This window comes from Archocentrus centrarchus, unplaced genomic scaffold, assembly GCF_007364275.1.
Source record: "Archocentrus centrarchus isolate MPI-CPG fArcCen1 unplaced genomic scaffold, fArcCen1 scaffold_24_ctg1, whole genome shotgun sequence".
NCBI lineage: Eukaryota > Metazoa > Chordata > Actinopteri > Cichliformes > Cichlidae > Archocentrus > Archocentrus centrarchus.
The window spans coordinates 2,109,686-2,124,202 of NW_022060254.1; the positions used below are offsets into that span (position 1 = coordinate 2,109,686).

The 14,517-nt window shown below is 43.7% G+C and overlaps 1 protein-coding gene across 1 annotated transcript in view; it reads right to left on the reverse strand.

The window, feature by feature from the left end:
- Positions 1 to 1,174: 1,174 nt before the first annotated feature.
- Positions 1,175 to 14,517, reverse strand: part of ache (acetylcholinesterase (Yt blood group)) — a 29,628-nt gene continuing 16,285 nt past the window's right edge. Inside the window, exons 2-9 of the mRNA XM_030723218.1 lie at positions 12,614 to 13,140; positions 12,244 to 12,467; positions 11,891 to 12,151; positions 11,490 to 11,712; positions 10,148 to 10,393; positions 8,254 to 8,446; positions 4,349 to 4,518; positions 1,175 to 2,497 (exon numbers count right to left, since the gene is read on the reverse strand). Of these exons, the coding sequence (XP_030579078.1) occupies positions 2,376 to 2,497; positions 4,349 to 4,518; positions 8,254 to 8,446; positions 10,148 to 10,393; positions 11,490 to 11,712; positions 11,891 to 12,151; positions 12,244 to 12,467; positions 12,614 to 13,046 (1,872 nt within the window). The 5' untranslated portion in view covers positions 13,047 to 13,140 and the 3' untranslated portion in view covers positions 1,175 to 2,375. The remainder of the gene's footprint in view (positions 2,498 to 4,348; positions 4,519 to 8,253; positions 8,447 to 10,147; positions 10,394 to 11,489; positions 11,713 to 11,890; positions 12,152 to 12,243; positions 12,468 to 12,613; positions 13,141 to 14,517) is intronic.

Below are 14,517 nucleotides of genomic sequence, written 5' to 3' on the forward strand. Positions count from 1 at the left end.
ACAACTTATGAGGTAAACTATCTTAAAGATAAGAGAAAACACTGGGTGTGACACAAGGATCTGCAAACAAGATCTTCTTGAGTAAACCGTCTTGAGCCTTCAGCATAAAAACATGCTTACAACACGCGGAACAATGCATGCTCCAACTACTTTAACGTGCCCGTCTCAGGCACGCGTCTTCATAAGATAAGCAAATATACGTCCTCCAGGACTGACGTCGAGAACAGCCCAAAAGATCAGCACAGCGCGAGGCTCCTCGGGTCCCCTGAGGACCCAGAAATTTGATTTTTTTCCCCACATTTTCTCAATATTTCAAATGCGAGTGAATGCTGCTAAATAAAAGGGTTTACTGTCCTGATATAAATAAATAACCTGAGTCCGTCTCTATGAATATAAATATTTCCATAAATAAAACATGCATGAAATAGTCCTGATGTTTAAAAGACACACAGAAAAGCCTTTAGCCAGATGTTTGTTAATTGTAATTTCATCTTTAAACCCCTTTTTCTCATGCTGGTGGTGTTCACAGCAGCTCAGCACATCTGTATCTTAGAGGAAGGGAAACCACATCGCAGGCTGGACCGCGTGAGCTCCGTCTTTAGGGCCTGGATGTAAAGAAATCCAAATCTGAGCAGGATATTATAGTTTAGCATAAATTCAACCACTCCCTTGTCACTGTGTTTGTCACTATATCAGTGCAAGATGTGTAATATTTGTAAGCCACATCCACACAGTCTCCTTTAGTTACATAAGAGTGCATTTCTCTGTCTTTTCATTTTCCCATCACATCTCCACCTCTCCATTCACCAGGTCCTGCTGGCTAGCTGGCCAGAGGCTGAGCCAGTGCTCTGTCACATTATCCTGCAGCTGACTGAATTACTCTGCCTCCATTAGACTAACAAGAAAGCAGGAGGACAGAGGAAGGGGGATGGGACAGAGCGCAGGAGGGAGGAGGGGAAAGGAGGGGAAAGAGTGATGTAACAGAGTCGGACAAGGAAGGAAGTAGAGAAAACGAAGATGATGAATAAGAGAAAAACAGAAGACGGAAGGAGAGATGGGAAACAAGATAGAAAAGAGAGGTGGAAGAGTGGAAAAGCGAGGCCTGACAGAAGAGTGAGAAACAGGAAGGGAGAAGCAGGAGTGAGGGATGAAAGGAAGACAGGAGGGTGGGTGGAGGTTTATTAGAGATGAAGATGGCAGCCGGAGTGGAGGGGAAGATAAAAGGGAAGGAAGATGGAGGGGTAGAAAGCAGGGTGAGGGAGATGGAGGGAGAAGAGCGGATGCAGGAGGAGAAGAGGAGGACCGATGAAATGAAGGACTGGTCAGAAAAAAGGAATGAGAGGGAAGAAGAGAATAAAGAATAGAAATAAAAAAGGACGCGGGAAAGGCTCAGACGACAGGAGGAAAAGAAGGAAGGGGCAGAGAGGGAGGCTCACACACACACACACACACACACTTCAGTGCAGTGTTCAGAAGCAATGACCCTCACAGGATACAGCTGAGGCTTTAGAAGAACTGAGCGCTCTACAGGCTGACAGGCAGGCGAAGCTGAGGAGGACCACGAACATCAAACTGACTCGTTTCTGTTTCTGTTGAAGCCGATTCAACGTGAACTCGTAATATAATGTGAATTAGGCACCAGTCAGTTGGTCTGAATGTCATATACAGCAGAAACAGAGCAAACCCACATCCACACCAAGACGTCACATCAAGCTAAAGCGGTTTAAACAGCGACGAGTAAAATGTGAGGAATCTGATGTGTTCACGGAGTCTTTTCACACACAGGAGCGCTTGGATATAATGTAACACAGCGTATGGCTTTCCCACAGGAGAAACACACAGATAAAACCATGACAGGTAATGGAAATAGTGGTTACGGTACTAATGAACAGAACCAATTAAACAAACGAGCCTAAAAGATAGAAGAGAAAGGAGACATAAAAAGGTGTTTGAGTCCAAAGATTAAACCTCTGATATGCTGGATGTGATGAGATGACCACGGAGACAGTGAAGTTACAGTAAACCCACAGTGGAGCAGTGTCATGGGTCAGTCAAGTTATCCAAGTTAAAGTGGGGGGTTTCCAAGCCACACACATACTCACGCACGCACACACGCACGCACGCACTCGAGGTAATGACGCATCTTTTCTCCTCCATGTTAATGACAAGTTTTCCTCCACAGCCCTAAAGTTCCACAAACACACACACACAAAAAAAAAACCCCACATCAATAAATATTATAAATAATAAACACCAGCAGTGCCTCTGCCTGTGTGTGCTGTGAAACCAAAAAACATAAAAAGGTGTCGGACTTCACTGAGGGGCTACGGAGGAAAACGGCCACGCTCTCTCTGCGATCCTCCTCAGCGACCGCCTCAGAGGTCAGTGCAGCGCTCCTGCTTGCTGTAGTGGTCAAACTGACTCTTCCAGTGCATCATGTAGGAGGACCAGCGGTGAAACTCCACCTTCCACTGACGTTCTGCCTCATCTATGTTGTCTGAGAGGAGAAACGGAGACAGAGCAGCGGGTGAGCTTTAATACCAAACCTGCTGCAGAGTTTCATGCAAATGCCGCCCTGCTGATGATGTCAAGGCCGCTGGTTATTCTTTATGATTAGGTGTGATGACGCAGTGCGAGGGGAGGAGATTAGAGCGGCTCAAGAAGGGTTTAATGTGCGCTCCCTGAAGCATTCTGGCCTTGTTTCTGATAAACTACATTAATGGAAAACAACAAGGTCACTGTCACGCTGGCTGGTGAGTGAAGCACTAAAGGCCACAGGGGGATCAGCACAACCATCACCCAATGAGATGCCAGTTAATGAAGGTCTCCAGGTTTGTTTGTTTTTATGTAAAGCCACCCCTGAGCATACAGAACATGCGATGGATTATCTGTAAGAGTGTCCAGGGGTAATGAAGTCAATGTTTTCTGCAGATTGGTGAACCTCTGCCTGTCTAAGATGCTTTTTATATCCAATCATGTTATTGACCTGTTGCTAATTAACCTAATTAGTTGTTCCTCCAGCTGTTTTGTTTTTAGCAGCACTGATTTTTCCAGCCTTTTGTTGTCACTGTGCCAACTACTGAGATGTGTTGCTGCCATCAAAATTCAACACGAGCTCATATTTTTCATGAAATAGTGAAATGTCTCATTTTAAACATCTGTTTTCTGTTCTATCGTGAATAAAATTATGATCTGAAAATCTTTGTATTCTTTTGTTTTATTTACATTAGAAAACAAGCTGCTGTGAAGCTGAGAGAAGATGGAAAACCAATCAGAGCCACTGCTCAAACATCAGCCATAGCCAGTAACAACCGTCTGGAAGGTCCTGAAGAAGAAAGTCGTCACTGGTGTACTAAGTAACAGATGTTGAACAGGTAGACTGAAGAAAACAGCAGCAGCTGATGACAGAAACATTGTAAGTGCTGTAAAGAAAGACCCTAAAACAGCTGTTAGCAACAACCTCCAGAGGGCAGGAGTGAAGGTATCACAGTCTACTGTCCACAGAAGACTTCATGAACAAAAGCACAGAGGCTTCAGCAGAAGATGCAAACCACTAAGTAGCCAGAAGAACAGGAAGGCCAGGCTGGAATTTGCCAAGAAGTACAGAGACGAGCCTCAGGAAGTCTGGGACAAAGTTTTATGGACTGATGAGACAAAGATAAACTGTTACCAAGGTGATGGAGAGGCTAAGGTTTGGAGAAAGAAAGGATCTGCTCATGATCCCAAACATACAAGCTCATCTGTGAAACACAGTGGAGGAGATGTCATGGCTTGGGCTGCATGGCTTCTTCTGAGACGGGCTCAATGATCTTCACTGATGATGTCACCATGAAGGGCAGCAGTACAATGAACTCAGAGGTCGACAGAAACATTCTGTCAATCTAAAGAAAGATGCAACCAAACTGATCGGGAGATCCTTCATCGTGCAGCAAGGTAATGAGATGAGCTGAGATGTTGATCTTCTTGTCTCATATTGATTTTTTTTATGTCAAATCCAAATATTTTCAGTCTACAGCAAAAATAAAAGGATTGGCCTCACTGTTCCAGTACTAATGGAGGGGAGTGTATATATATATATATGACAAAGTCATTTCATGGTCTAAACAGCACTTTATATAACAGACAGCTAATGACCTGAACTTTAATGTAAACTCAGTGTTTTTAAGGTCAGGAAGTGAAATATTCTGCAATGGCTGAGCCAATCACCTGATACCAATCAGAATGAGTTACATTAAAAAACAAACAGAGGCAGACAGACCCGTATGACTGACGAGTGCTGCAATAAACCCTCGTTTGGTTTCAGCCAGTGAAGAGTTACTGAGATGAAGAGATGTTTAATGGTACGCACCAGTAATGTTGAGCAGGCGTGGCAGGAAGCGATTCCAGAATGCGCACATCTGGTTCCGCAAACCTCTGTGAATCTTTAGTGATTCGGTGTTGAGTCCGACATGTTTCTGCTCGCTGATGGTGAACACAGGCCAGCGTTTCCCTCTGTCCCCCTGCACGTCATTGGGATTTCTGACGGGCAGGAAGAGACGCAGACAGAACAAAAAAGGATATTACAATTGCAAATAAATCCAAAGGAAAAACAGTAATATTATCTCCACACTGACCTGCCACTTTATTAGATCCACATCAATTCTACTAACAGTCAATGTCAGTACTGGCTATACACCACTACTCGATTTGGGCCACTGCAGTATGGGCACGGCACAGGGCAAAGCCATGCTGTTCAATGGGAAGCACGTTTGTGTGGGCTTACATCAGCCTGACCTCGTATTTGAGTTGTTTCAAGCTCAAACTTGTTCTTAGTCGAGTAAGTGCTCACGAAGTATCACTGAATGAAGACAGATTGCACCACACAAAATAGTTGAGATAATTACAGACTATGTAAATTTGGAAGATTTTTAATTACATTTCATTGAAATAACCAAAGATACATCATATAAAATGTTGACATTTAAATAAGAAAATAATGAGCAAGGTTAGCACCATCAGACATTTTTTTGTGTATTAATCTGAACAAATATAACACACTGAAACGTATATTTCTACTTGTGTGAAGACAAACCAAATAACACATCTACTTTTTAAGATGACAATCACATCTCTAAGGGTCTGTGTCCACAGGCAGTGCTTTTGAGTGCCAGGGTCTGGCCGAGGTGTGAATGATTAATTAGAATCTGAATAGGTGCAGCTCGCTCCAGTACGGGAGAAAGCAGCATGAAAATTCCCTTTGGGTCTCCTGGGAGATCTGCCATTAAAATACAGGCCTGACTGAACCCCGTCCTTACAGTGATAACACTATTTATACACAGTGACTGAAGATGTCATCCGGTGACTTTTATATTATTAACGTTACTGTCATCCTGTGGATTAAACTATAATCAGTGACATGAATTATTATTATTAAAAAAAAAAAACATTTAAGAGGAAGATGTTGATTCAGGGTCAGAATTTTAATGAAACACAACAGAAACAGCAAACACAGCTGTAAACAGCTGGCCTAACCGGTAACTTTAAAAGACTCCAGTCACTGTCAGCAACAAGATATAATGCCAGAAGTATTCAGGTGTTACAATCACTTCTGCGGCCACAGGTGTATAAACCAAACACCTAGGCATGCAGACTGCTTCTCCAGACATTAGTGAAAGAATGGGTCGCTCTCAGGAGCTCAGGGAATTGCAGTGTGGTACCGTGATTGGATGATGCCTGTGCAACAAGTCCAGTCCTCAAATTTCCACAGTCAAAGCGATTGGGAATGACAGCAACTCAGCCATGAAGTGGTAGGCCATGTAAAATCACAGAGCGGGGTCAGTGGATGCTGAGGGTCAAAGTGCACAGAAGTCACCAACTTTCTGCAGAGTCAATCACTACAGACCTCCAAGCTTCCTGTGGCCTTCAGATCAGCTCAAGAACAGTGAGCAGTTCATGGGTTTCTATGGCTGAGCAGCTGCATCCAAGCCTTACATCACCAAGCTTCAGCATACCAACTCTGTGGGAACAGTTTGGGGATGAACCCTTCCTGTTCCAACATGACTGCACACCAGTGCAAAAAGCAGCTCCATAAAGACATGGATGAGTGAGTTTGGTGTGGAAGAACTTGACCGGCCTGCACAGAGTCCTGACCTCAACCTGATAGAACATCTTTGGGATGAATTAGAGCAGAGACTGTGAGCCAGGCCTTCTCATCCAACATCAGTGTCTGACCTCACAAATGTGCTTCTGGAAGAATGGTCAAAAATTCCCATAAACACTCCTAAACCTGTGGAAAGCCTTCCCAGAATAGCTGAAGCTGTTATAGCTGCAAAGGGCGGGCCCACGTCATATTAAAGCCTCTGGATTAAGAATGGATGTCACTCAGGTTCGTTTGTGTTTGAAGGCAGATGAATGAACACTTCAAAGTCTAATCAGGCTTTCGTGGTCTGAAGTGTAACTAGCAGTTTGCACCTTGTTGATGTCTTGATTGTAGATTCTGATAATGATGCACCGACCTCCTGAAGAGCATTCTGGACTTGGTGAGATGTCACGAAGGGTCTTTGCTAAACTGGCTTCTTTTTAAGAATGTACCAAAATTGTTACCTCTCCTAAATAAATTTTGTGCTGTTTCTTTAGTAGGTTTATTTGGTTTTTCCAGCTGGATCACAGCCTCCTTCACTTGCACTGACAGTTTTTTGAACCTCATATTAAGTTCTAATAAACAGCTGCCAGCTTAACTCATGAAATCAACTCCAGGATCTTTTATAATTAGGAAACACATCTCACCTGACTATGAAACTGCTTGTCAGAAAGTGTCTAATTACGTCTTTTGAATATTAGGTTTAATTAAAGTTTTATTAAATATACCAAAATCAGGCTGTAGATTGAGGGAAAAGCCAGTGGCATATTAAAACTATATATGAATATATATGAGAGCTCTGGGAGAATTAATTTTGTTTGTGGAGGGCGAGGGGGTTGAATTCTGCTCATTTAAACTCACTGAGCAAAACTTTCCTATCAAAATTCTACAATCTACTGAATCAAATGCTTTTGACAGGTTTACTGAGAACATCTCTCAGCACAACCACTGCAGCTGAATCCTGGCTGCTCTTATAGTAAAATGTTATGTCACCTATTACTGCCATTCCCAATACTGTTAATATCATGAACACCAAAGCAGCTGAAAGCGATTAACAAGCCCCTCTGATACTTACCTGACCAGATCAATATCCCAGAGGTTTCACTGACTTGATGCTTAACTCTGATTAAAAAGAGCTCCTTTATTTTTTGGAGCTGTGTTTCTGAACTACTGTTGAATTCATAATTTTGACCACTTACAAAGAAATGAGCAGCCTATAATTTAAATGGCAGCTTTATTGTAAAATCCATCCTTTGTGGTTAGATGAGACCAAAACTGAGCTGTTTGGCTTCAATAAACCTGCCACATTTGGAGGGAGAAGAACTATGATTACGACCTCAAGACCACCTCCTCAAGAACCCTCCTAATAAATGTGGGAGTGAAAGCTTTGGAAGCATTTTCTGTCAAGGGCACAGGCAGACTGCATCGCACTGAGGCAAAGATGGGAAGATCTTGGACATAAACTCACTCAGCCAAGTCCCTGGAAATGCACTGTGGGTGGGTCTTCCAGCAAGACACAGCTCTAAGCATAAGGTCAAGGCAACCAAGGATTAGCTGAAGAACATACACATGAGGTCACGGAGCGGCCTGGCCAGCCTCTGGACCTCAGTCCAACAGAAAACCTTTAGAGAGAACTGAAGTTTTGTGAATTAAAGTGACAACCTATACAGCTGTAAGGATTTGGAGAAGATCTGCAAAGGGAAGTGTTTGAAATGTCTGGCAGCTGTTCGGTGACTCCACCGAGAACTAAATCATGTTTTCCAAGAGGATCAAACACTGAAGACTCACTAAAATGCACATGAATGCTTCTTTCCAGTATAATTTATAAATGTACATGCTGAAATTATGGACTGCTCATTTTTTTTGTAACTGTCTAATGAATTCAACAGGAGGTCAAATACTTAATAACATTTCTCCCACTATACACAGCATTACCATTTACACGTTCAAGTCTCCTTTAGGCCGAGGAGCAGGAGAAGCTCTCTGCTTCCATATTCATGTCAACAGTCATTAACCTGCAGGTCCACAGCAATTTACAGCACTGCTTACTGACATTAAAAAAAAACAAAAAAAAACACTGCCTTTGGACATAGACCCTGAAATTGCAGATTATTTTTTCCATTTTGTGGCCTCACCCAGTCCGTGCAAAGTTAGCCCAATATTTCATCATGCGCCGGCTCAGCTTCTCCTCGTCTCGTGTGTAGTTGAGTCTCTTCTCCAGCGGCAAGCCGAAAACAAATTCAATTTCGTAGCCGTGGATCACACCCATCCATTCTGGCCAGGCCAGATTGGACGCCCGGTGGTCGAACAGGTAAAGGTAAAGCCCTCCTTAACAAATAGGTGGAGAAAAAAGAAAAGAGTGTGATTTAATGGCACAGACCTTATTTTATTGTTACCTTAAAACTACAGATATGTTATGAATCTTTTTGCATCCTGCAGGGCAGAAAAAATAAATTAAACAAATTGTTTTTCCAACTGGAATATTATAAATGTCTATATTCAAGGTACCATTTTATCAGCATTATGTAAACGATGAATGTGGACTTGATAAGCTCTTCTGATGACACGTGAATGCAGGTCAAAAGCAGGTTATTCAAACTCTAGTAAAAGACTGCAAACATATTACTTCGCTTAGAACTGCACAAGTAGCCTGACGTCATGAGGAAATGAGTGTCCAGCTGAAATTTGTGATATATATCCACTCCCCTCCACAAGCACTGGAACACAGTGAGGCCAATCCCTTTATTGTTGCTGTAGAATGAAAACATTTGGATTTGGCAAGATCATCATCTCAGCTTTTTATTTCAGGTATTTCCATCTGGATCTGATGCAGAGTTCAGAAGATCGCACCTTCTGTCTGAACCCACCCGTTTTTTCTTTTTGTGATCAAAAGTATTGGAACAGATAAAATAGATTAAAGTGAAACAGATTTAATATTTAGTTGCAAATCCTTTGCTGCAATAACTGCATTAAGCCTGTGACCCACTGACATCACCAAACGTTTGCATTCTTCTTCTGTGGTGCTTTTCCAGGCTTTCACCGCAGCCTCTTTCAGTTGTCTAAAACCTTCCACTTCCTGCCCCTGATGAACTCCTTTGTAGTTTTGTCAGTATGTTTTGGTTTAAAGCCATGACATCACCTCCACTGTGTTTCACAGCTTGTGTGTTTGGGATCATGAGCAGATCCTCTTTCTCCAAACTTTAGCTTCTCCATCACCTTGGTAACGGTTCATCTTTGTCTCATCACTCCATAAAACTTTGTCCCAGACTTCCTGAGGCTCGTCTCTGTACTTGTTGGCAAATTCCAGCCTGGCCTTCCTGTTCTTCTGGCTACTTAGTGGTTTGCATCTTCTGCTGAAGCCTCTGTGCTTTTGTTCATGAAGTCTTCTGTGGACAGTAGACTGTGATAGCTTCACTCCTGACCTCTGGAGGTTGTTGCTAACAGCTGTTTTAGGGTCTTTGGTTACAGCACTTACAATGTTTCTGTCATCAGCTGCTGCTGTTTTCCTCAGTCTACCTGTTCCACATCTGTTACTTAGTACACCCGTGATGACGTTCTAAACGGTTGTTACTGGCTATGGCTGATGTTTGTGCAATGACTGACTGGTTTTCCATCTCAGCTTCACAGCCGCTTGTTTTTCACCCTCAGACACAAACTATAAATACATAGTTTGCACAGGCAAACCCAAATCTGACACATTCAGAGTGATTTATTGTTTGAATAATAAATCTAACAGGACACACCGGTCACTCACATGTTCCAATACCTTTGCTCACAAGAAAAATAGGTGGGTTCAGTCCAAAGGTGCTATCTTCTGAACTGTGTATCAGATCCAGATGTGAATACCTGGAAATAAAAGCTGAGATGTTGCTCTTTTGTATTTATTTTTAATGTGAAATACAAATGTTTTCAGTCAAAAATAAACTCCTCACTGTTTCAGTACTTCTAGTGTGGAGTGTGCTTCCAGAGCTGCACAGACCCCACTGTTGGCTGTGTGAAATAGAACACACAACCACTCAGGTATCTTACCTTGCGAGTTTCCACCACTGTTCATGCCCCCGAAGCCAGCTCCACCCGTGTTAGGCTTCAGGGCATTGTGCTGGGCATAGGAGCGAGCGAAGTGGGCCAGCGGGCAGATGACATTGTGGTCACCCACAATGTCATCCATGGCATCACGGTTTTTGAGCCCGTTATTCTCATCCATCCAGTCGGTGTATTGCAGCACCACTGCCTCCACGCCAATATCGTTAGCATGTGGTACACTCATCCTAACACCTGGAAAAGTCACATGATGAACTGTAGATGAACTGAAGCAGAATTACATTTGTATTTTTTTACAGTTCTCTCTGTTGAGTCACATTAACAGAAGCTGTAGAGAGAAAGCTGTTAGCTTACTTTCTGTATTAAATCAGTCAAAACTGCAAAGTGGGCTTGAATTTTCAACAACAGCTGTGCTGTTAGCAAAGAGCTACCTCCGGTCCATATTTTTAATGAGCTTTGCATAATTTCTGGCTACTACTGGTAACACAGTACAAGCTGCTGTACTGATGGGCGGTCAGTGTCTAAACTGGTTACTCCAACAATGCTGGTGAGGAGGGTGACATGTCACCCAGCAGGATTAAAACAAGACCTATGAAAGGGTGGAGGAGCTCCCCGGGAGCCAACGGCCAGCATGCAAACCTGGTATCCGCTGGCAGACATTCCAACAAACGGCTCTTTCCCGATATGGAATATGAGGTTAACGAGCTGTGATTCTACTGGTGGAGAACATATGCTCAGTTTTTATTGGACCTGGTGGTCAAGCTGGTAGGATGTAGAGATCATCGGTGGGCCAGCACAATCCACCCTTGCTATAACGTGTGCGGGCAGTTTTTGTAGTAATTAGTGTCTCTTTCATAATTATCATAATTAGTGTCACTTTCATATGGTGAATTGTCTGATGGTGTTGGGGGCATTTTAAGGACTTTCTAAAGAGTTCGCGGACAAATGCAGCATATCAGACTTTGAAGTACTCGCCCAGAACAGAGTCCAGTGGAGAACAGCAGTGAAGGCTGGACTGGCTATTTTTGAGGAGAGTCGAATCAAAGAACTGCAGGAATGTTGTCACTGCCAAAGGGAACGGACATCAGCACCTGGAAGTTATCCTTGTGATAAGCGCCCATGAATTTTGAATAGGCAAATAGACTTGTGAGCCATTGTAGCTCTCATGACCACAAAGGAGACGGATGAGACTCTACTGCTCAACATGGATCTGTCGCTATCAGCCAAACCAAACAACTCGCAGACAAGACCAAAGATTATAGTTCAGCCTACACAGAATTTTCTCCTAAACATAATTTTGCAGGGTTCTTTCCAGCTACGTGAACCTTACTTTCCAGGAAGTCCTCTCTGGAGATCAGACTGTCATTGTCCTTGCTGAAGCCTGGTGCTCCATATAGCAGGAAGAAGGAGCCTTCATCCTGATTGACCCCAAGGAGTATTTGCGTGTCTTTAAAGTTGCCCGAGTTGAGCATGGCCTCAGGAGTGTCAGGAAGAAACTCACCATCCACCATAGGCACAAATGAAAACCGGAAGAGAGCTGACCATGGCAGAACCTGCTCAGAAATGGATGACAAAGCCACAGGTAGCACAGAGATGATTTGAGAGACTGTGAAATGACACAGCAATACTAAAAGGCCAACCTGACTCTGTATGTTCACACTGGTACATACTGTGTACCACTGGTAACAAACCATGACATGTCAAAAAGAAGATGATGTCAGTCTAAGTTACCTGCCATTCATGGTCAATGAGCTCCTGTGGATTTTTACTGCGCAGACAGTCAACCATCTCGGTGTCATTGCCGCCGTTGCAGCCAACAAACTTGGCCAACTGTGTGGCACGTCTACGGGCTTCAGCGGGGCTGACTGAGGCCCAGGGACAATTAGGGACCCCACTCTGGAGGATAGCTCTAGTGAAAGTAGGCCGGCTGTCAGGAGACAACAGGTGGAAGCCTACTGAAGCTCCTCCGGCACTCTCGCCAAAGATAGTCACCTGTTTCACAGGGGAAAAACAGATTATCAAAACTGGCTCATATTCATTCTGGTGTAAAAGGAGCTAGACAAACAATGCAATGAGAAACAAACCTGTTTGGGATTTCCACCAAAGAAATGGATGTTGTCTTGTACCCACTGCAGCGCCATCCTCTGGTCGAGCAGACCGACATTTCCAGGAGCCTCAGAGGAGCCGTGCAGAGCGAGGAAGCCGAAAGCTCCGATCCGGTAGTTCATGGAAACCACGATGACTGTCTCACTGTGAGCAAGGTAACGACCATCGTATACATCCAGAGAAGAAGAACCGCTGTAGAACCCTGGAAACATGAAACCCCGCACTATAACATCAACCTGCATTATTAGAATAACCCACAACAGGCACATCTGAAGAAAGTTTAATGGTTACAGAAATCTCACTGTAATATGAGGAGAAGAAGAACTCTTTATCATTGCCTAAAAGTACCTCCTCCGTAGATCCACACCATGACAGTGAGATTATGAGGCCGGGGCGAGGAGGGCACCCAGACATTGAGGTAGAGGCAGTCCTCACTCATCTCTCTGTTAGGATTCCACATCTCACTGCCCTGGAAGCCCGGGAACGCTGTGTCCACATACTGATAGCAGGCATTGGGGTATTCCTTGGCCTCGTACACCCCAGTCCATGGACGCTTGGGTTCCGCAGGACGGAAACGGCGCTTCCCTATCGGGGGCTCAGCAAAGGGGATGCCCAGAAAAGCAGTGATGTAGCTTTGGTCCGGCACCGGCAGGCGGATGCCTCGAACTCGACCAGTATGTGTCTGAACAATCAGGTCTCCCTCACTCTGAGAAAAGCAGGTGGGGATGGTGAAGGACAGGAGGAAGATCGAGGAGAAGAGGAGAAGCGTGGAGGGCTGCATCTTTGGAAGTGAAAAAGGTCGGTAACACCGAAGCAGACGTCGTGATTCCTTCGCCGGTCGAGGAGGGCAGGGTATGCTCTGTTTCCTCTCAGATCTACAGAGAAGACAGAGACAGGGAGAGTAATGTGATTATAGTACAGGAGCGTGACGGAGAACAGGCAGAACGAGGGAGGGAGAAATGAGACGAGGAATGGCAACAGAAGACAGAAACTAGGAAGTCTGAAAGTTTCACCACTGTAAACTGAAGATCTGATAAGATAGGCAGACAAACCTGAACTGTTCAGTTTTACATTCTTAAAACTGGTCACACATCTCTCTAATATCACCTGCACTCAAGTCTTTAAGATCACAGACAAGGCTGAACACGACTGGGAGGTCTGATCCACGGCAAAGCACACGGTACTCTCTAATCCTGTGACTCACGCAGCAATAATCACATCTGTCAGGTTTCATATCACATTTTTAACAAGTCATAATGAAGAATAATGTACAGAAAATGTTTACAACTTTTCAAGGACTGTGGAAGCAAGGTGGGAACAGAGCGCACTGAGTCATTTCATTAACACACAAAATCTGATCAAAAAAATGAAAAAAAAAAGGGTGTGGCTGTACATATTTAGGTGGTCAGCATCATGATATAGAAAACGTACGAAATCAACACAGAAAATAAAAAAGCTGTAATGATGTTTATTTAGTAAGTTAAAGCAGAACGGATGCAGATTCAAATATCTTGACAACAAAATATTCTAAAACTCAAAACAATCATATCTAATAAAATAACGTCTAAAATAATAATCTGCAGCCTGGATGCGAAGGTGTTCTTATTATCTCGGATTTGGGCGACGAGTTAAAGCTCGGTGAGGCTTTCTGAGTGCGTCTCCACATCCTGGTGCAGGTTATCAGTGAGGAGTATGGCAGGCGATGATGTGTAGGCTGGCTGCGGCTTCCCAGAAAAGACTTATTAAATATTCAACACAACACCAAGACAACAGCAGTCTGACAGAGCCCTGCTGCTCTTCAGCACAGACTTATTATGTTAGTGCTACAGCAGATTCGAAAGCTAACGTGTTCAGCGGTGGCTGAAATCCGCAGCTTTTTGGTGTAGTTACTGATCACAGTCTGATTGCAGTCGGCTGACAGAAATCGATTTTACAGCTCTGGCACGAGAGGACCTGTGAAAGCCACTTTGACCATTCTGCATCGCATTTTCTCTAATTCTGTGCTCATATTCTGCAGAGGTAAGAACAAGAAAGCAAATTTAGGACCACATTTGTGGAAATGTTCCACTACTGCTCTACTAACAAGCTCCTAAATTAGAATCACAGCGCTGTGAGAGCTCGAGCAGAAAAGCGTGTCTCCCACCCGAGCATTATTTACTGATCAATACAGACAAGAATAAGTTACTGTTACTGTGTCGTAAATGTGTGGTGCTGATTTTTTTCCTTCTGCATGCTACAATATGTCAGCCTGC